The 21,228-nt window shown below is 36.7% G+C and overlaps 1 protein-coding gene across 4 annotated transcripts in view; it reads left to right on the top strand.

Moving 5' to 3' along the window:
• HDAC9 (histone deacetylase 9) overlaps positions 1 to 21,228 on the top strand; it is an 857,715-nt gene that overhangs the window by 590,755 nt on the left and 245,732 nt on the right. For all 4 annotated transcript variants that reach the window (XM_063708393.1, XM_063708395.1, XM_063708394.1 and 1 more), the window contains one exon: positions 12,707 to 12,840. In XM_063708393.1, coding sequence (XP_063564463.1) covers positions 12,707 to 12,840 — 134 coding nt within the window. The remainder of the gene's footprint in view (positions 1 to 12,706; positions 12,841 to 21,228) is intronic.

Here is a 21,228-nt window from a genome sequence, read left to right on the forward strand (position 1 = left end):
TCCTTGAAGAGGTGTTTCACATCCCTTGTAAGTTGTATTCCTAGGTATTTTATTCTCTTTGTAGTAATTGTGAACGGGAGTTCACTCATGATTTGACTCTGTTTGTCTGTTATTGGTATACAGGAATGCTTGTGATTTTTGCACATTGATTTTGTATCCTGAGACTTTGCTGAAGTTGCTTATCAGCTTAAGGAGATTTTGCGCTGAGACGATAGGGTTTTCTAAATACACAATCATGTCATCTGCAAACAGGGACAATTTCACTTCCTCTTTTTCTAAATGAATACCCTTTATTTCTATCTCTTGCCTGATTGCCCTGGCCAGAAGTTCCAACACTATGTTAAATAGGAATGGTGAGAGAGGGCATCCTTGTCTTGTGCTGGTTTTCAAAGGGAATGCTTCCAGTTTTTGCCCATTCAGTATGATACTGGCTGTGGGTTTGTCATAAATAGCTCTTATTATTTTGCAATACATTCCATAAATGCCTGATTTATTGAGAGTTTTTAGCATGAAGGGCTGTTGAATTTTGTCTAAGGCCTTTTCTGCATCTATTGAGATAATGATGTGGTTTTGTTGTTCGTTCCGTTTATGTGATGGATTACGTTTATTGATTTGTGTATGTTGAACCAGCCTTGCATCCCAGCGATGAAGCTGACTTGATCATGGTGGATAAACTTTTTGATATGCTGCTGGATTCGGTTTGCCAGGATTTTATTGAGGATATTCACATCGATGTTCATCAGGGATATTGGTCTAAAATTATCTTTTTTTGTTGTGTCTCTGCCAGGCTTTGGTATCAGGATGAAGCTGGCCTCATAAAATGAGTTACGGAGAATTCCCTCTTTTTCTATTTATTGGAATAGTTTCAGAAGGAATGGTATCAGCTCCTCTTTGTAACTCTGGTAGAATTCGGGTGTGAATCCATCTGGTCCCGGACTTTTTTTGGTTGGTAAGCTATTAATTATTGCCTCAATTTCAGAGCCTGTTATTGGTCTGTTCAGAGATTCAACTGCTTCCGGGTTTAGTCTTGAGAAGGTTTATGTGTCCAGGAATTTATCCATTTCTTCTAGATTTTCTAGTTTATTTGCGTAGAGGTGTTCATAGTATTCTCTGATGGTAGTTTGTATTTCTGTGGGATCGGTGGTGATATCCCCTTTATCATTTTTTATTGCGTCTATTTGATTCTTCTCTCTTTTCTTCTTTATTGGTCTTGCTAGCAGTCTATCAATTTTGTTGATCTTTTCAAAAAACCAGCTCCTGGATCATTGATTTTTTGAAGGGCTTTTTGTGTCTCTATCTCCTTCAGTTCTGCTCTGGTCTTAGTTATTTCTTGCTTTCCGCTAGCTTTTGAATTTGTTTGCTCTTCCTTCTCTAGTTCGTTTAACTGTGATGTTAGGGTCTTGATTTTAGATCTTTCCTGCTTTCTCTTTTGGGCATTTAGTGCTATATATTTCCCTCTACACACTGCTTTAAATGTGTCCCAGAGATTCTGGTAAGTTGTGTCTTCGTTCTCATTGGTTTCAAAGAACATCTTTATTTCTGCCTTTATTTCGTTATTTACCCAGTAGTCATTCAGGAGCAGGTTGTTCAGTTTCCATGTAGTTGTCCAGTTTTGATTAGAACATAGTTTTCATTAGAATTAATTAGAACTTAATCCTGAGTTCTAATTTGATTGCACTGTTGTTTGACAATTTATTGTGATTTCTGTTCTTTTACATTTGCTGAGGAGTGCTTTATTCCCTATGATGTGGTCAATTTTAGAATAAGTGCGATGTGGTGCTGAGAAGAATGTATATTCTGTTGATTTGGGGTGGAGAGTTCTGTAGATGTCTATTAGGTCCGCTTGGCGCAGAGCTGAGTTCAAGTCCTGGATATCCTTCTTAACCTTCTGTCTCATTCATCTGTCTAATATTGGCAGTGGGGTGTTAAAGTCTCCCATTATTATTGTGTGGGAGTCTAAGTCTCTTTGTATGTCTCTAAGGACTTGCTGTATGAATCTGGGTGCTCCTGCATTGGGTGTATATATATTTAGGATAGTTAGCTCTTCTTGTTGAATTGATCCCTTTACCATTATGTAATGGCCTTCTTTGTCTCTTTTGATCTTTGTTGGTTTAAAGTCTGTTTTATCAGAGACTAGGATTGCAACCCCTGCTTTTTTTTGCTTTCCATTTGCTTGGTAGATCTTCCTCCATCCCTTTATTTTTAGCCTATGTGTGTCTCTGCAGGTGAGATGGGTCTCCTGAATACAGCACACTAATGGATCTTGACTCATTGTCCAATTTGCCAGTCTGTGTCTTTTAATTGGGGCAGTTAGCCCGTTTAAATTTAAGGTTAATATTGTTATATGTGAATTTGATCCTGTCATTATGATGTTAGCTGGTTATTTTGCCCATTAATTGATGCAGTTTCTTCATAGCATCAATGGTCTTTACAATTTGGCATGTTTTTGCAGTGGCTGGTACCAGTTGTTTCTTTCCATGTTCAGTGCTTCCTTCAGGAGCTCTTGTAAGGCAGGCCTGGTGTTGACAACATTTCTCAGCATTTGCTTATGTATAATGGATTTTATTTCTCCTTCACTTATGAAGCTTAGTTTGGCTGGATATGAAATTCTGGGTTGAAAATTCTTTTCTTTGAGAATGTTGAATATTGGCCTCCACTCTCTTCTGGCTTGTAGGGTTTCTGCAGAGAGATCTGCTGTTAGTCTGATGGGCTTCCCTTTGTGGGTAACCCGACCTTTCTGTCTGGCTGCCCTTAACATTTTTTCCTTCATTTCAACCTTGGTGTATTTGACGATTATGTGTCTTGGGGTTGCACTTCTTGAGGAATATCTTTGTGGTGTTCTCTGTACTTCCTGAATTTGAATGTTGGCCTGCCTTGTGAGGTTGGGGATGTTCTCCTGGGTAGTATCCTGAAGAGTGTTTTCCAAGTTGGTTCCCTTCTCCTCATCACTTTCAGGTACACCAATCAAATGTAGATTTGGTCTTTTCACATAGTCCCATATTTCTTGCAGGCTTTGTTCATTTCTTTTTACTCTTTTTTCTCTAACCTTGTCTTCTCACTTTATTTCATTAATTTGATCTTCAATCACTGATACCCTTTCTTCCACTTGATCAAATCAGCTATTGAAGCTTGGGCATGTGTCATGAAATTCTTGTGCCATGGTTTTCAGCTCCATCAGGTCCTTTAAGGTCTTCTCTACACTCTTTATTCTAGTTAGCCATTCATCTAGTCTTTTTTCAAGGTTTTTAGCTTCCTTGCGATGGGTTCAAACAAGCTCCTTTAGCTCAGAGATGTTTGTTATTACCAACCTTCTGAAGCCTACTTCTGTTAACTTGACAAATCATTCTCCATCCAGCCTTGTTCCATTGCTGGCAAGGGGCTGAAATGCTTTGCAGGAGAAGAGGCACTCAGGCTTTTAGAATTTTCAGCTTTTCTGCTCTGGTTTCTCCCCATCTTTGTGGTTTTATCTACCTTTGGTCTTTGATGTTGGTGACCTACGGATGGGGTTTTGGTGTAGATGTCCTTTTTGTTGATGTTGATGCTATTCCTTTCTGTTTGTTAGTTTTCCTTCTAACCATCAGGTCCCTCAGCTACAGGTCTGTAGGAGTTTGTTGGAGGTCCACTCCAGACCCTGTTTGCCTGGGTATCACCAGTGAAGGCTGCAGAACAGCAAATATTGCAGCCTGATTCTTCCTCTTGAAGCTTCTTCCCAGAGGGGCAGCTGCCTATATGAGGTGTCTGTCAGCCCCTACTGGGAGGTGTCTCCCAGTTTGGCTACATGGGTGTCAGGGACCCACTCGAGGAGGCAGTCAGTCCGTTCTCAGAGCTCAAATGCTGTGCTGGGAGAACCACTGCTCTCTTCAGATCTGTCAGACAGGGACGTTTAAGTCTGCAGAAGTCTGCTTCCTTTTGTTCAGCTATGCCCTGCCCACAGAGGTGGAGTCTATAGAGGCAGTAGGCCTTGCTGAGCTGCAATGGCCTCCGCCCAGTTTGAGCTTCCCAGCTGCTTTGTTTTACCTACTCAAGCCTCAGCAATGGTGGACACCCCTTCCCCAGCCAGGCTGCTCCCTCACAGTTTCATCTCAGAATGCTCTGCTAGCACTGAGCAAGGCTCTATGAGCGTGGGACCTGCTAAGCCAGGCACGGGAGAGAATCTCCTTGTCTGCCGGTTGCTAAGACCTTGGGAAAAGTGCAGTATTTGGGCAGAAGTGTCCCGTTTTTCAGGTACAGTCTGTCATGGCTTCCCTTGGCTAGGAAAGGGAAATCCCCCGACCACTTGTGCTTCCTGGGTGAGGTGATGCCCTGCCCTGCTTCAGCTCGCCCCCCATGGGCTGCACCCACTGTCCAACCAGTCTTATTGAGATGAACCAGGTACCTCAGTTGGAAATGCAGAAATCCCCCATCTTCTGTGTCAATCACACTGGGACCTGCAGACCAGAGCTGTTCCCATTTGGCCATTTTGGAATGGACCCATTCAGTGATCTTTTTATAGTACTCTTGTAATTGTTTTGGGGAACCATGAACCACACCCAATCAAGACAGTGAACTTGGTAGATAAATATTGTGTGTGTTCTGATTGCTCCACTAAGTGGGCATGGCCCCATCTTCCTTTCTCTTTTTGGCCCTCTTTATTCCCAGAGACACTGGGAATTTAGGCCAGTTTATAAACCCACAGTCCAATTAGGCCAATTTATAAACCCACAGTCCCTTTGTGTTCAGGTGAAAGGAAGAGTCACATGTCTCCCAATTTCAATCAAAAGCTAGAAATGATTAAGCTTAGTGAGGAAGTCATGTCAAAAGCTGAGATAGGCAAAAGCTAGGCCTCTTGTGCTGGTTACCCAAGGTGTGAATATAAAATAAAAGCTCTTGAAGGAAATTAAAAGTGTTACTGTAGTGAACAGACAAATGATAAGAAAGCAAAACAGCCTTATTGCTCATATGGAGAGAGTTTTAGTGGTCTTTGTAGATCAAACCAGCCGCAGTATTTCCTTCAGCCAAAACCTCATCCAGAGCAAGTCCCTAACTCTTCAATTCTATGAAGGCTGAGAGAGGTGAGGAAGTTGCTGAAGAAAAGTTGAAAGCCAGCAGAGGTTGGCTCTTGAGGTTTAAGGAAAGAAGCCATCTCTGTAACATGAAAGTGGAAGGTAAAGCAGCAAGTGTTGATGTAGAAGCTACAACACGTTTTCCAGAAAGTCTAGCTAAGACCATTGATGAAGATGGCTACACTAAACAACATAATTTCATTGTAGATGAAACAGCCTTTCACTGGAAGAAGAGATAGAGAAAAAACTTTAAGAGATAGAGAGAAATAGTCAATGACTGGCTTCAAAGAATAAGCTGACTCTCTTGTTAGAGGCTAATGCAGCTAGTGGCTTTAAGTTGAAGCCAATGCTCATTTCCCTTCCTCAAAATACTGTGCCCTTCAGAATTATGCTAAATCTACTCTACCTGTGCTCTATAAATGGAACCACAAAGCCTGGGTGACAGCATATCCGTTTAGAGTGTGGTTTATTGAGGATTTTAAGCTCAATTTTTAGACTTACTGCTCAGGGGGGAAAAAAAAGTTCCCTTTCAAAATATTACTGCCTAATTGACTGTGTACCTGGTCACCCAAGAACTCTGATGGACATGTGCAATGAGATTAAGTTTTCATACCTGCTAACACAGCATCCATTCTGCAGCCCATAGATCAAGGGGTCTTTTAAATTTTTGCATCTTATTATTTAAGAAATACATTCTATAAGGCTATACCTTCCATAGACAGTGACTCCCCTGATGGGTCTGAGCAAAGTACATTGAAACCTTCTGGAAAGGATTCACCATTCTAGATGCCTTTAAGAACATTCATGATTCATGGGAGGAATATCCACATTGACAAGTGATTGAAAGAAGTTGATTCCAGTTCTCATGGATGACTTTGAGGGGATCAATACTTCAATGGAGGAACTAACTGCAGAAGTAGCAAGGGAACTAGAATTAGAAATGGAACCTCAATACATGACTGAATTGCTCCAATCTCATTATAAAACTTGAATTAATAAGGAGTTATTTCTTAGGGGTTGAGCAAGAAAAATGTTTTCTTGGGATGGAGTCTACTCCTGGTGAAGATGCAGTGGGCATTGTTGAAATGACAAGAAGGGATTTAGAATATTACATAAACTTAGTTGATAAAGCAGCAGCAGAGTTTGACAGGATTGCCTCCAGCTTTGAAAGAAGGTCTACTATGGGTTAAATGCTATAACACTAAGCAGCATTTCATGCTACAGAGAAATGTTTTGTGAAAGGAAGATTTCATGGATGTTGCAAACTTCATTGTTATCTTGTTTGAAGAAATTGCCACAGCCACTCCAGCCTTCAGTAACTACTACCCTGATCAGTTAGCAGCCATCAGTATCAAGGCAAGACCCTCCACAAGCAAAAAGATTATGACTCACTGAAAGCTCAGATGATTATTAGCACTCTAGCAATAAATTAATTTTTAATTAAGGTACGCACATTGGTTTCTTTGACACAATGATTCCACACTTCATAGGTTACAGTATAATGTAAACATAACTTTTACAAGCATAAGCAAACCAAAAAACTCATGTGACTTGCTTTATTGTGATATTTGCTTCATTCGGATGATTTGGAATCTAACCAGCAATATGTCCCAGGTATTCCTGTATTTGGTTAGTCAGATTTCCTCCTCAGGAGCAATTATAACTTTTTATTTAGTTATTTTTTTTTCTGACCACTGTATTTTCATCTTATTATGTACATCTAGTAGTCCTTTCCTTTATATTCTGGAGGCTTCTCAAGTTTGTATTCAATAGCGCTGATCTGGCTTTCTGAAATGTAAATTCCTTTCTTTATTGCCTCTAGTATAGATTTTAATTTTGCTACTCTTTTATTTCCTTGCAATCCCTGTTTATCATATCCAGTTTTATTTTTATTCATTCCATTGTCTTTTTAATTTAGTTCTATCTCTGCCTTTAGCTTTGGTCTCTGATGTTATAGGACCAGTGTCTTTTGACTTTTGAAGAGAACAAAACATTTTCTAAAATCTTATTTTGCTTCCTATAGTAAATCATGTTCACTGAACGAAGCAGTATGAATGATATTTCCTTCATAATATCCGTAGTATATTCTCAACGGCCCTGTTTTTTTTTTCTCACTCATTCTTGAATGTAGAAAATCTTTCCAGATATTTTGCCAGCAAATGTGTAGTGAATTGTGTTTGGCTTCACTTTTTGCCAACTTACATGCTGGTTGAATCTCCTTCCTGGCTTTACAGTGAAATGGCAACACTTAATCTAATTCCTAGGCCTTAACAGACATTCATATAGTGTTAGTTGGAAGGCTTATGTTGGGAATTTCTTCTACCCACTTCCTTTCTAGCTGTCTGATACTCTGTTAAGATGACTTTCATGAAAAAAAACAAACAGACAAACACACAGCTGTAAGGTTTAGAAAATGCTTCTTATCTAGTGAGAGGTACAATTTATCAATTTTTTTAAACAGAAATTTTAGGCATTATATCATTTGCTTGCTGGACACATCAAGTTTTACAAATAATTTAAAAATTACACTGTTTGGTACTTTGAGTTCCTTGTTCTTGTTAAAAAATGTTGCAGATAGTAATCACACCACCACTCCAGCCTGGGCAACAGAGTGAGACTCCGTCTCAAAAAAAAAAATTACAGATAGTAAAATATAAACTGCACTTCAGCCTAGGTTACAGAGTGAGAATCTGTCTCTAAAAACATAAAATAAAAAAAAATTAAAATTAAAATTAAACTATTAAAAAATAAATTAAAAAAATAAGACAGCATAAGTCTTATGGATAGATTAGCATTATGGATAGAAATAGTAACAGCCACTGTGTGTGTGATTTGACGGTCATTAGACATGAACTTTGTTTCAGAATAGTTTTTTTTATCTTTTTTAGTAATTCTACCATTTGAAGATCATTCTGTCTTTAAAAATTTTTTTTTGTTTTTAGGAGATCTTTGATTCTCCAGCCTCACAAATTTTTTCTTTAGCAGAGTTTTCAAAAGTGTCATATTTTTACATCTCACTTTTACTACTAGTTTTTTTTTTTGAGATGGAGTTTCGCTCTTGTTACCCAGGCTGGAGTGCAATGGCACTCCCAGGTTCAAGCGATCCTCCTGCCTCAGCCTCCTGAGTAGCTGGAATTGCAGGCATACACCACCACACCTGGCTAATTTTTTGTGTTTTTGATAGAGACGGGGTTTCTCCATGTTGGTCTGGCTGGTCTTGAACTCCTGACCTCTAGTGATCTGCCCACCTTGGCCTCCCAAAGTGCTGGGATTAGAGGCATGAGCCACCGCGCCCGGCCTTTACTACTAGATTTTAAGTTAAATGTGGTAAAATGAAGCTGCTAGAATCTGGAACATAGTGAGCATTCAATAACTGTCTACTGATTCTGCATCTTCCAGGAGAATGCCATATCATATATATTTGTACTGTGCTAGTCCTTTGTCCAGTCCCTTGCCCTAGAAGGAGTTTAATAAGTGTTGTTTAGCAAACACCTTGGGAGGTGTGAAACCTCAGGTAGTTCCCAGAAATGCAATATGAAGTTGAATGTTAGGAACTACAAATCAGGATCAATAATTTTAGTCCAAATGTTCTAAACTCAGCTTTCTTTATAGACAAGATAAATTGTCTATAAAGACTCTATAGACTCAGACTAACAGGTCTTACTAGACTGAGTGTAAATTTGAAAACAGAAATAGATTATATGGCTAAAAAATGCAACTACATGCAATAAAGAAGGAAAGATACTACACTAGATGCTACAAATACATTATCTCATTTAATAAGACTGAAAGAAGGAGAAAGCACAAAGTCCAAGTTTATCTAAAAAATTTATCAAGAAATTTTAAGGATTTCTTGTATGTAAAAAAAATTATATATAATACATATTTTCTACGTATATACATATATATGTGGAAAACAAACAACTGTTGTTTCAAATGCAGGTAAATATTTTAAGGCTTCTTTGTATATTTTTCAAATTCTAATTTTAACTCTTGTCCCACTGATCAGGAGAAAAATTAATTAATCTATTGGCTTATGTTATATTGCAAATGGTAATCAGTGAGCCAGAAAGGGTCAAACAAAAGTAGAATTCCATATGAATTGCAAAGAAAGAGCAGGCTTATTTCTCACCCTATAAGTCCATGTTTCTGAGAAGCCAAAGAGAGAGAATGAAAGAGAAAGGAAAGGAATGGAGATGAAGGATGAGGTTAAAGTTTCATTTTCCAGTCTACCTGTTAACACCTCAGTGATACATCATTAGGATGAGTCAGTGGAAGTTTGGGGTTCCAGATTGTATATATTTCCCTTTAAATTCAAATGGTTTTCCAAGAGCCCCTGGACTTTGAATTATAATCTCTAGGTACCTGGCAAAAATTCCCAGCTACCATTACCTGTTTCACAATTTTTTTTCTTGGCAGTGGATTATGGGGAAAATGTCATTAAAAGGGGGAAACATTACTACAGAGGTAAGCTTAGATATGTCAAGAGATGAAATAGTGAAAAAGTTAAGCAATGTAATGATTAGACTCTCTACTCTTGAAGAATATATTTCTTCTTCTTTTTTTTTTGCCGATGCAAGTTCTCACCCTGCGGCCCAGGCTGGAGTGCAGTGGCTCAATCACTGCTCACTGCTGCATTGACGTCCTGGGCTCAAGCAATTCTCCCACCAGCAGCAGGCACACCACCATTCCTGACTAGTTTTTAAAAATTTTTGTGGAGGCAGGGTCTCCCTATGTTGTTCAGCCTGGTTTCAAATTCCTGGGCTCAAGCAATCCTCCTGCCTCACCCTCCCAAAGTGCTAGGCTTACAGGTGTAAGACACCGTACCTGGCCAAAAATATATTTTCAAAATGAGGTGGATGTTATACTTTTTGTTTCCATGTTATTAAACTATCACTTTTTATTTTATGAAACTATAGTTGAAAAAATGTTAAACAGTTCTTCTTATATAGTAGTAACTCACAAATACTTCATATATTTAAATTGTGAAGACACGTCTTACACATCTCTGTATTTTAAATGTTATTCTTCCTTCCTGCTTGCCTGCTTCCTTTTCTGCCTTCCTTAATGTCTTCCTTCTGACTTTATTTAAAAATATTTATCCATATTGGACTTTATACAAAATGTAAAAAGAGGACTTTGTGAAATTCCATGTAGAAATATAAAGCTGAGTAAAATAAATGCCTATATTAGAAGCACTTGGGGTAGGAAGATAAGGGACATAAAATGAAAGGTAGAAGATTAAACAAGTAAGACTACCCTTCAGGAATCCAAGGAGATCCACCAATTAATTCATTGAGGAAAGCTTTAGTGGAAATATCTGACCCATTTTGGGGATACATTCATTCATTTACAGTTTTCGTTCACTCATTAAAAAATATTTTTTGAGGACTGGCTTTATTTAAGCATGTTTATGGCCACTGAAATTTCAAAGGTAAAAACACGACTATCATCTGCACTCTCCAAGATCTCACCATGTAATGAAGAAAATATACAATTAACAAAATTATACAACAATTATATAATTGTGACAAATGCTTGAAGGAGATCCAGAGGATGCCAAGAGAGCATATAGTAGGAGACCTAATTTAGAGATCTCAGGGCATGCTTGGTAGAGGAGGTGACGTTAAAAACTGAGCCTTGAAGAGTGAAAAAAGATTAGCCAAATGAGGACTGGAGTTATGGAGGTCAAGAAGGAAGAATTTCTGGCATAGAGGGAATAGCAGGTATAAATGTCACAAGGCTGCTAGGATTTTGGTCTTTTTGAGGAAAGGAAGGAAGGCTTTTGTAGGCGAAATAGAGAACAAAAGAGGGAGGTATATGAATTGAAGCTGGAAAGATGGGGAGGGGCCTATTTATGCTGGCCTGGAGGAATTTCAGTCTCTTTAGTGAAGGCCCTGAAGGATTTAAACAGAAGTGGACACTGTTGTGTGGCAAATGGAATAGAGTGAAAGTCAGGTTGTGCATTACAAGGCAATCTCAGGAGTTCAGATTAGAGATAATAAAACCTTGGATTGTGTATGGTTTTGGCAGTGGAGATAAGGAGAATGAATGATTCAAGATCTGTTTTGGAGGGAAAACACACTGCTTTGGTTCTTTGGAGGGGGAACGTCAAGGGGACATTAAGGTTTCTCATATGAACAATGGCAGATCTTGATGTCTTTTGTAAACATGAGTAATATAGTGTGTGGTTTAAGATCATGAATTAAAAATCAGAGACATTTTCACTTTATGAAAACCATGAGACAACTAAGTGGAGATTTTGGATGGATCATTCAATGGGGAAGTGTGTAAGTAAGCTGCTCATAAGGGAGGTCAGTCCTGAGGATGAAAATGTGAGAATCAGGGGAAGAAGGATAGAGTTTGAAGCAATTTGAGTCCTAAGAATAGATATTATTTGGAATGGTAAAATTATATTCTTTTGTTAGACATAATTTTTACCACATGGTTTCAAAATGCATGTGCCATTCTTCTGCATTATTTGAGCACACTCAAAGAAAAATATTTTCTTCTCTTGAGTAACATTTCTTTAACACAATAATGTAAGCCAAAAGGAGAATAAAATGTACTTTATTAAACTTCCTTTACAGCATAAATTACTGGTGCTTATCTATTCCTGAAGATTTTTTTTGGTTGTTGTTGTAAAACTTCTTATAATGGGTGTTCTCCCCATCTACAAATATACTTCGATGGTCATTTATTGGAAGACATTTGATTTGTTAAATAATTTCTTATGTCAGGCAATTTTGCAAGTAACATGTTTCCACCTCAAGGAATAGGTTTACGGGTAGAAATCTTCTTTAAATGAGCCAGAGTTATAATTATCATCTAACTTATTACTTTAAAAAGTCCTATTTTAAGTTCTGCTAATAATTCACCTTATCATGTTATTATAAAATCTTTCCCATCATAAGGCTTACTTGAAAATGAAATATGCTAATACTTGATAATTTAAAAAAAGATTGTATTCATTAGTATCTGTATAATCTCTAGTAGTGGCATTGTAATTTACATTTATTTTTTAAAAGAAACACTTTAAATGCCCCACAATATTATAAGATCTACAACATCCATATTGGTTACATAATGACGTAAATTATGGGGAGAAACACAAATAAACAAAGAAACTGTTTTTGAACAATCTTGAAGAAATTACTAAACAGGATAGGCAGAGTGGGAAAATCTTCCATTTTATTACAAAAATGAAACCGTGATCTGAAGTCAGGCTAGAATTACTCATGAAAGATTTAAAGAGACAGCTTGTTTAGTGGCTCCAATGGTGTGGTGAAATTAAAACCTCTACTGAATTAAATTATCTGCCTAAAAACAATTCATAAGGATTTAAAATACTGGTAAGATTACAATATGTATATTTTAAAATCTGAAGTGTCTTAAAATGTCATCATCTTCATCACTTTACAGATTTACTAAACTAGGGTCTGAGTACTGGTTAATGCATGAGTTCATGTTTTTGAGTAAATATCCAGATAGACAGGTCTAAATAGTTCTTATGTGCTCCTGAGAATTTGCTTTGTGATATTTCCCCCCTTGTTAAATTTATTTTAAGAATAATGACTTTTTTGGAGTTATCATATTATCTCCTAACATGTGTCATTATCTTGTACCGTTACTCAATCTTGTCCTGTATTTCCCCTGTCTTGAAGGAATTGCCTATGACCCCTTGATGCTGAAACACCAGTGCGTTTGTGGCAATTCCACCACCCACCCTGAGCATGCTGGACGAATACAGAGTATCTGGTCACGACTGCAAGAAACTGGGCTGCTAAATAAATGTGAGGTAATCCAGAATTGGACACACTCTTTTACTTACTTAAATAAATCATGTAAAGAGGCCAGTATTCATTTGGGGAGTAATAGAAAAGTATTAACCATATAGTGCAAACACCATGATTGATGAACCATCATAGATTCAAGTAGCACAGAGCTTACCACCTGACTCTGGGCAGGGCACACTGTAAGTACTTGGTCAGTGTTGATGAGCTGAGCAGCTGCCTGATGTGTGTGTTCCAATGCTGCAGTATTATTACATATACATGGTAGCACTGTTTGTAAACAGACATTATTTATTGAGTTGATCTTCTGAGAAACTCTTTGCTAAGTAATTATTATTTTTGGTTATAAACTAAACTTTGGATTTAGATATATGCCAATTTTGCCACATGGCAATGAATCAATTTAAAATATCAACTGTCCTCTTACCACTAAAAGTCATTTCTTTTTATTGAAATGATTGATGTGTTTATAACTTGATGAAGGGATTTGAATACTTTGATCTTATCATTATTTCTTTAAACTCATTTCAGTAGATGCTTGGTGAATACCATTTTTATTTGGAAAAATACACCTTTTTATGCTTTCAAAGGTTAAAAACAACAGTCATATCAATTCAGAAAGGCTCCCATCGTCAAATGTGCAAAATATGTAACAACCAGCTGCTATTTGATTTAGTTGCTATAAATGTCCATTGTTGTCTGAAATCCAGTAACATTCTGCATTTGAATCTAAGGCATTTTTAAAAGAAAAATGCCCTCCATGGGTTTTCTCACATTATTTTAACATTTACTAATTATTTCTTTTACTGGGTCTCTGTTAGGTACTAAACATGATTCAAGTACTGGAATTATAAAATTTCACAAGACAAATATGGTCCCAAAATGTAGTCAACAAAATTCCTATTCAAATTCAACTTAGGTTTAAACTGAGTCTGTAAAATATTTTACTTGAAATAGAAATGCCAAAGCAGACAGAATTTTTCTGCAGGTCAAGTGCACTTGCCTACATATGATAGTGTGAGTTACATCCATCTGATCCCCTTCCTCTGCAAACTACTAAAAATAATTGACTTTTGAAGATGCAAAGCCATTCATTCAGTTTGTTCATTTCTATGGATAAAAAATTTTCTTTATGGATTTGTTTCTTTAAAGGGTGGATAATATATTCTATGTTACAAGGGAAATTAATTGGTTTTTAAAAACATCAAAACATTGGTAGTGTCTTATGGATCGTTCAGTAGTTGAGATTGTGAATGAATATACCACAACACCATGTACAGATTTAGTCTCACAAGTTTTATTATATATTTATGGTAGAATTATCAAACAGTTTTCATATTTAAAGCTCTGCTTTTGATTAAATGTATCCTTTACCTAGAAACCCCAAAGTGAAGGAAAATGAACTAGATTTATTTATCTGGTCCTTTCCTGAGTGCAAGTCTATTACTCATTTTTTTTTGCCAGTGGCATTCATATTGTATGGCAGAAGGCTTTCATACTCTGGTCAATTTTAGAGTTATCTTTAAGGATTTCATGTTTCTGATACTGCAGTTTGGAGGCCAAACCATTCTCTTTTCTATGCAATCCCATATGGAGTCCATAAAGTAGATCAGCAAGGAGAATTATTTGTGGTAGGCTGGTCTTAATGGACAAAATGCATTTATTCATGTGAACATTCCTGTCTCACCTTTTCATCTGCTCTGCAATTTTTCTGTGCTTTTGCCAGCTGAGGCATTGCTGCTTACATTTTTTCAGATTCACGTTTGTGTTATATCCTGCAGCACCTGGCCTGGTCCTAACTACTTCAAATTGTCAGTGGCTGATCATAGCCTTCGAATGCCTTGTTAGATAGCGGTATTCCTAAAACCTATTACCTGAAGGAGAACTGTTTGTGAAAGGAACAGAGTACAGAAATAAATGGAATTTGATATGATTGACACTGGTCTAAAAATTAGAAAGTCTATTATCATCCTTTTCTGGTTAGTCTTCTTTTTCAATTGCTTATATACATTACATTATTTTAGTTCTTTATTATTTGAAACCATACAATTCAGTTTGTATAGCGCTAACCAATGTAATATCAAACACAAGTTGAGATGTCAGAAACACTATCATACAACTATGGGTTTGAGGAGAATAGAGTCTCCTTGGTATCACTTAATCACAAAATTAACAAATAATACACTCACAAGCCCAGATCAGCAGATTTGCTCTTAATTAAGATCAAGCACAAACATCATATCCAAAACATTGCAACAATGCAAATAGAAGCCACTTTTCCTAACATAGTTTGATGGCAGTTCACCAGGTGTTTGCTTTCTTAAGTGAAGATTATGTTGCCGATATTATTTATCATTATATATGATAATGCTCCTACATTATCAAAACTCCCATATTAGCAAAGAAATTATTGCCCATATAAATTTACTTACTTTATGAAATTATGAGATGCTAACCTAAACCAAACATGAAATGGAACTTGTAAAACTGCTAAAAATTAATTCACTTTTAAGATACCTAGGAATTTAACGTCCATCTGCCCATGTGTGAATGATATTAGAAAAATTCAAAATTAAATTTTAGAAAGTATTAACTAAACAAATGTTATCCTTGTGTAGAGACCTTTTGTTCAATATGAGCTAAAACAGAACTAAAAGGGAAACACTATTTTCATAACTTATTTTCTCTTCCTGATTGGTTTTACCAGAAGAGTAAGGGAGTAAATAAAAAGGGAACACACAGAGATTATTCCAAACCAGGTTAGCCCTCTCAGAAATAGTAGAATACTACCTAGTGCTCTCCCAAGTCCATTTTTTTTTTTACTAAACACAATGGAAGAATTGATATATGTTCCTTGTAGATTTCTTCTAATATTTTTGATTTGACAAATTAAGTATATACGCAAATATCTTACTGTGTTATTAAGCCATCTTACAAAGATGGTAAACTTTCTATTTCATGCCAAATTATTTTTGAATGCCATGAAAAATACAACACAAATTTATCAACAAATACTTTGGCAATTTGCCACATGTCTTAAGAATCAGAGTTGTTGAAGAATCAGGAGAAAAGCACACCATGGAGGCAAGTGATCTGTGTGCCTGGTGGGTATTTAGGCTAGTTGAAAGGGCAAGAAGGGTCCTACCCAAAAGCCTACTGGTTAGTGTTTCTGAGTCTTCTAAAGGAATCAAAGATAATGATAGTATCTGCCCACTGAAGTTCACTTATTCACTCGACAGAGGAAGTTGGTTCCCAGCTCAGGTGTGAGTAACTTATTTACCAAGCTACCCCAAGGACGCAAATAAAGAGAATCAAGGCTCAAGGGCATTACTTCTAAATAGGCTAGAAGGGGCTATCAGAAGTTAAACTTTTGTTCCTTTGCCTAGTTGTGTCTAAAACATGCTAACATAAGGAGGTATAATCTCTGCTAACTGGGACTCCAGGGATTTGAGTACCAGGCGGGATGTCTTAGGTTATCATTCTCTCCTAAGCAGTATGAACAATTTCCTCTCTTTGTTGTGGGAAATAAGAACTCAGTTGTTTCAAAAGAGAGGATTTATTAGATTCCACAGGAAAGGGTATAATCAAATAGGAATATAGTGCATACAAGCTAGGTCAGTGCATTGTTTTTCAGTATCCAGATAGTCATCTGCCATCTTTGGGAACTATTCTCCCACCAGGTCTGTGTAGCCACTTCTGGTAAGAAGGGTATCTTGAATGTTGACATATTTCAGAATCATCTGAGGGGATGGTAAAACACAGAGTGCTCAGATCTAAACTCAGAATTTCTAATTCAGTAAGTCTGGAGTGGGGTCAGAGAATCTCATTGCTAACATGTGTCTGGGTGATTCTGGTACTTTTGGCCTGGACACCACACGTTGAAAACAGTGATGTATCCATTCGATGATATTTATCAAGAATTTGAGTTTTCCAGGCATCTTTGTTAGGAGGAGAAGATATAATGCTAAGTACAAAATATACATCCCCTGTCTTCAAGAAGGTTACTATATGGTGTGATCAGCAGGCATTAATTAAACAATCATACAAATAAATACACAATTACAAATTTCAAAGGGGTTTTGAGTCATTCATTTTATATTGCTGTGATTTTGAAGACTTATTGATTGTGCTTGAGAAATAAAAAAATGAGGAAAATTGTGGTCAGCTGCCTCTATAGTCTTGACAGCATCAATGGGGCCCTGTGACCAAGAGACAGAGGAGGTAATGTTACATGTGAGAGTGTGAAGAGGAAAATATCCTAGATCTTGTGATGAATAACTTGCCCTGTTTGTGTTTTCATTTGTGTTCTTTGTTTATTGGGGTTACTATTTGACCAGGACAAAAAATAAGGAATCTCAATTCTGCTGACATACAGAGAAGGGTCAGCTTTCCTCAACCAACAGAGCAGTCAATTTTACAATTAATGAAATAAAAAATTACATAATAGAAAAGATAGCACTTTGAAAATACTAGAAGGATTCCTTCATTTCCAAACAGTAGACTGATCCACAACTCAAACTTTTGGTTTATGTCAATTCATTTAGCAATGTCGCAAATTAATCAAAATGTATTCTCTCAAAGATGATCATTCAATATTAGATTCGACCTTAGTTTTGCCATTAATTATCTGTGTGCTTTTGTCAGACCATTTAACTTTGCTGATCTTTGGTTTTCCTATGTTTAGATGAGGGTGTTAGGCAAGATATTTGCTAGGATCTCTTACAGCTGTAATACTGTCTGACACTAGAATTGTTAAGCAGTTCTTTTGGAACATAACACTCTCTTTGGTTAAGAGTAGACTAAATTTTTAGAATGTTTCAGTAAACATATTGCTCTTAGTTTGTAAGCTATAGTGTAAATTGGCTCTGCTTACTAATCCTGATTAGTAGCCAGAGAAAACATTAGTCCTCATTATATTAGATTACAGTGGTTACATGGGTTAACTTTTTTTGGCCTGACGTGGCACTGTTTTTAATAAGTTGAGGCAGTTAGTAGTCCTTCATGCCAATACCATTTAATATTTTCCCCTACTGAATCATTCATACTTAGTTTAGTGATTCTGTTGGGAGCGAAGAGCAAAACCAGCAGCTTTCTTATCACCATGAGAAATGGATCTGGAGGGGTTATTTGGTGTCCTCTTCAGAAACAAGCTATTTGATTAAGTAGCTGGGTTTCTAAGATGTGCATGCTCCTAAAGAAAAGAAATGTGCTCTTCTGTGGTCAAAAAAATTGTGGAGGCTGACCCATCATCTGTTAGAAATGCACTTGCAGTTGTTTTTTCCAGAAATGCTCATGACTCCCAGCCCCACCAAGCCACCCACAGACATTTGCTTGCTCTCACATTTGTTTTGAGAATAATAACATTTTATAATGCTTTTGTTGGATTACACATTATGTGGAATTTGCATTGCCTTTTTGTGACTAATATTGAATAACTTTGCTTCGCTTAATTCATAAGTAACCATAAGCAACATACAGTGCTGAAATGTTTAACTCGTTTATTCAAGTGCCAACACAAAGTAATTACAAAACAATTCTGGGACGCAAAACCAAGCTACTGTTGTCCCTTCAGGGACTTCTCGGCAGTTCCAGTGAGAAAAGTGGAGAGCAAGTTTAGTGCAGAATCTTATGATGCCAAGAAGCAGGGATTCCAGCATATCTTCTTGCACACATAGGTGACTGTAAAATACCTCTTTGTTTTAAATCAAATCTAAGTAAGGAAATACGTTCATCTGTGGTGAAACACTTTGGAATGTGCAGGTTTTCTGACATCAAGACTGCAAAGCGCTGAAAACTGCAAGTTAATGGAAATTCAATTAGACATTTGTTTTATAGAGTAGTCTAACTAGATGGCAGCACGTAACAGCGTACTGTTTTGCTTAGTTTGTAAAAAAAAAATTTTATGTGTTTGTGCCTTAGAATCTAACCACAAAACAGAGAGAAACTCAAACAGGGAGCCCTGTGAATTGTCTCTAAAGTATATGGCAGTCTTGGAAAGAAGTACAAGTGATCTAGATTTGATGAGTAAACCAGGCTACATTGTCATTGTTCTAAAAGATATTTGTATATCACAGAGTGGACCCAGGCAGATAAATATACCAAAACTAATTGTACACCTTATAGTCAAATGATTTAGGATTTCTTTTAACAATGTCTGCTAAACAGAAAGAATTAATGTGGAAAACAACCAACAAAAGGAAATAAGAGAGGCTGTTCTTCTGAGTCCATTTGAAAAGTAATACAGAGCTTTGAAACAGCAGCATTGAAGCTTATTAATAAAAAGAGTTACATAATTTTCAGCCATTTGAAAATTGCAGTTTTTGAGTAACAAAAAATATTTGTTGAAAGTTTGTTTCATACATGATGACCAGTTTAAAAAAGCAAAGCTTTAAATTCAACCATTAAAATATTTACAATTTTTAGAAAGAATAATTGCAATGTAGGGGGTTCAGTTGCATAAAGGATTGTGAAAATTGAGCAGTTAGACTAAGGGATAACATTTTTTTCTTGCTTTCTGGTGAGGACAGTGATTTGAAATAGGTGGAAGTAAAACTTAAAAAAATAGAGAGTATATATGCTTGTCGCCATTTCAGAGCTTTATTATTGAACTGGGATTTGCTGTCTTCTGAAGTGCTTTGGAAATGGCTCTATGTCCTAAAATACTTTAAAATAAGTCGTAGTGACTGAATCAAGCAGTATTAAGACACATGAAAGGCACTTAACATTTTGAAGATTGATAATATTTTTACTCACCAACCTTCTGTCCACCAATATTTTAACCATTCCGTAGTCCCAAGTGTTGGTCAGTACAGTGTCAGTATCTTGCACTCAATTATGAGCAGTAAGTATGGACAGCTCCCTCTAACACGTGGTTCTTGACCTAAGCTACCCATTAGAATCCTCTGGGTGGTTGGAAACATCTGGGTGCCCAAATTGCACCCAGACAAAGGTAATAAGGTAGGACCCAGGCATCAGTAACTTTTAAACTTCCCCAGCTGATTCCAAGGTGCAGCCAATGTTAAGAACTACTGAAACAGAAACACAACTTTTTAACATAATCTTAACAAGATGGAGACAAATAGGCAAGTGAATCAAATATTTGAAGATGGGAAAGTAACAGAAGTAAGCATTAACCTGAGAAACAAAGACGACACTAACTCACAAGTGTTGTACATAATTTTCAAAAATTATTAAAAGCGTTTATTATTTTGAAGTTGTCACAGGATAGGAATATGAGCTGTGAAAAATTCTCTTATTTTTCAACTATGATTAAGCTTATAAGAAACAAGCATCACGGAATAGCTGGACTCCTTTTGAAAATCCTTATTCAGGTTTCCTGTTTGTCCTCAACCTCAGTAATTTATCATTGCAATTATTTTATTTGCTTGCCTAAGGCAAATGCATAAATCAAAGCGAAGCGTGTTTTATTGCATTTCTATTGCGTGTAAGGTTATTTCACATAGAATCCTATCATCTTAAGGCTAAAAACGAGCTTTGACATAATTTAGTCAAACATCTTTATGTTCATAGATGAAGAAACAAAGGCCCATAGAGATATCTCATGGCTGACTATAGGCACATTAAGGACACATGGGAGTCAGGACCAGAAGTCAAGGCTCCCAACTTGTAATTCTCTTTTTTTCCATGTGACCCACAGAAAGGACCAAAAGCCTGTTAGGCCACCTGCCTGCTTGATTGCCTCCTTCCTTCTTTCACTCCCCCACCTTTTTTTTTTATGAGAAAAACTCTGAGAAGTACAGGTTATTACACGAGGAGGGTTGTATGGAAGATCGTGCAGTTGCAGGGGCAGTTAAAAACCATTTCTTATGTAACATTTTAAGAAGCAGTTGGTTGGAGCATTTTAAAACTCCAGTAGTTGTGCTTAGGCATAAGCAATGAGATCATATTTTTATTTTTTTTTTTAAGAAAGATAGATACGTAAAAAAATCAATATGACCATGAATTGACTCATTAAATATTAAGTATGGTATTTGTGGCAGAGTGTAACTTTGACACTAAGAAGTCATTTATGATTCTTTATTTTCTTCATTTTTTTAACCTTTGAATTTCTTCAGCCCTGGATTTTTGGAGAAAATAAATAAAACCACATCCCTTTATTTAGAGACAATGGATGAAATATTTTCAGAAAATGGGATATTTCAGTGGAAATTCTTGCCTGGTATGTCACCACTTTGAAAATGATTAAAGAAAATGGAGTTTTCTCCAGTGGAGGCAGGTACTTTGACTTGTCAAATTTAAGTTGGACATTTTCTCTTAGTTTGGAACTGCCACAAAATGAGCCCTTTCATGTCCACAATAATACCAAACCAATGCAACCCATCTGTTCTGCTAAATTATTTCTAGTTCCCTAACCAAAGGCACTGCTTTTTCAT

The sequence above is a fragment of the Gorilla gorilla genome, chromosome 6 (assembly GCF_029281585.2).
Source record: "Gorilla gorilla gorilla isolate KB3781 chromosome 6, NHGRI_mGorGor1-v2.1_pri, whole genome shotgun sequence".
NCBI classification, from domain to species: domain Eukaryota; kingdom Metazoa; phylum Chordata; class Mammalia; order Primates; family Hominidae; genus Gorilla; species Gorilla gorilla.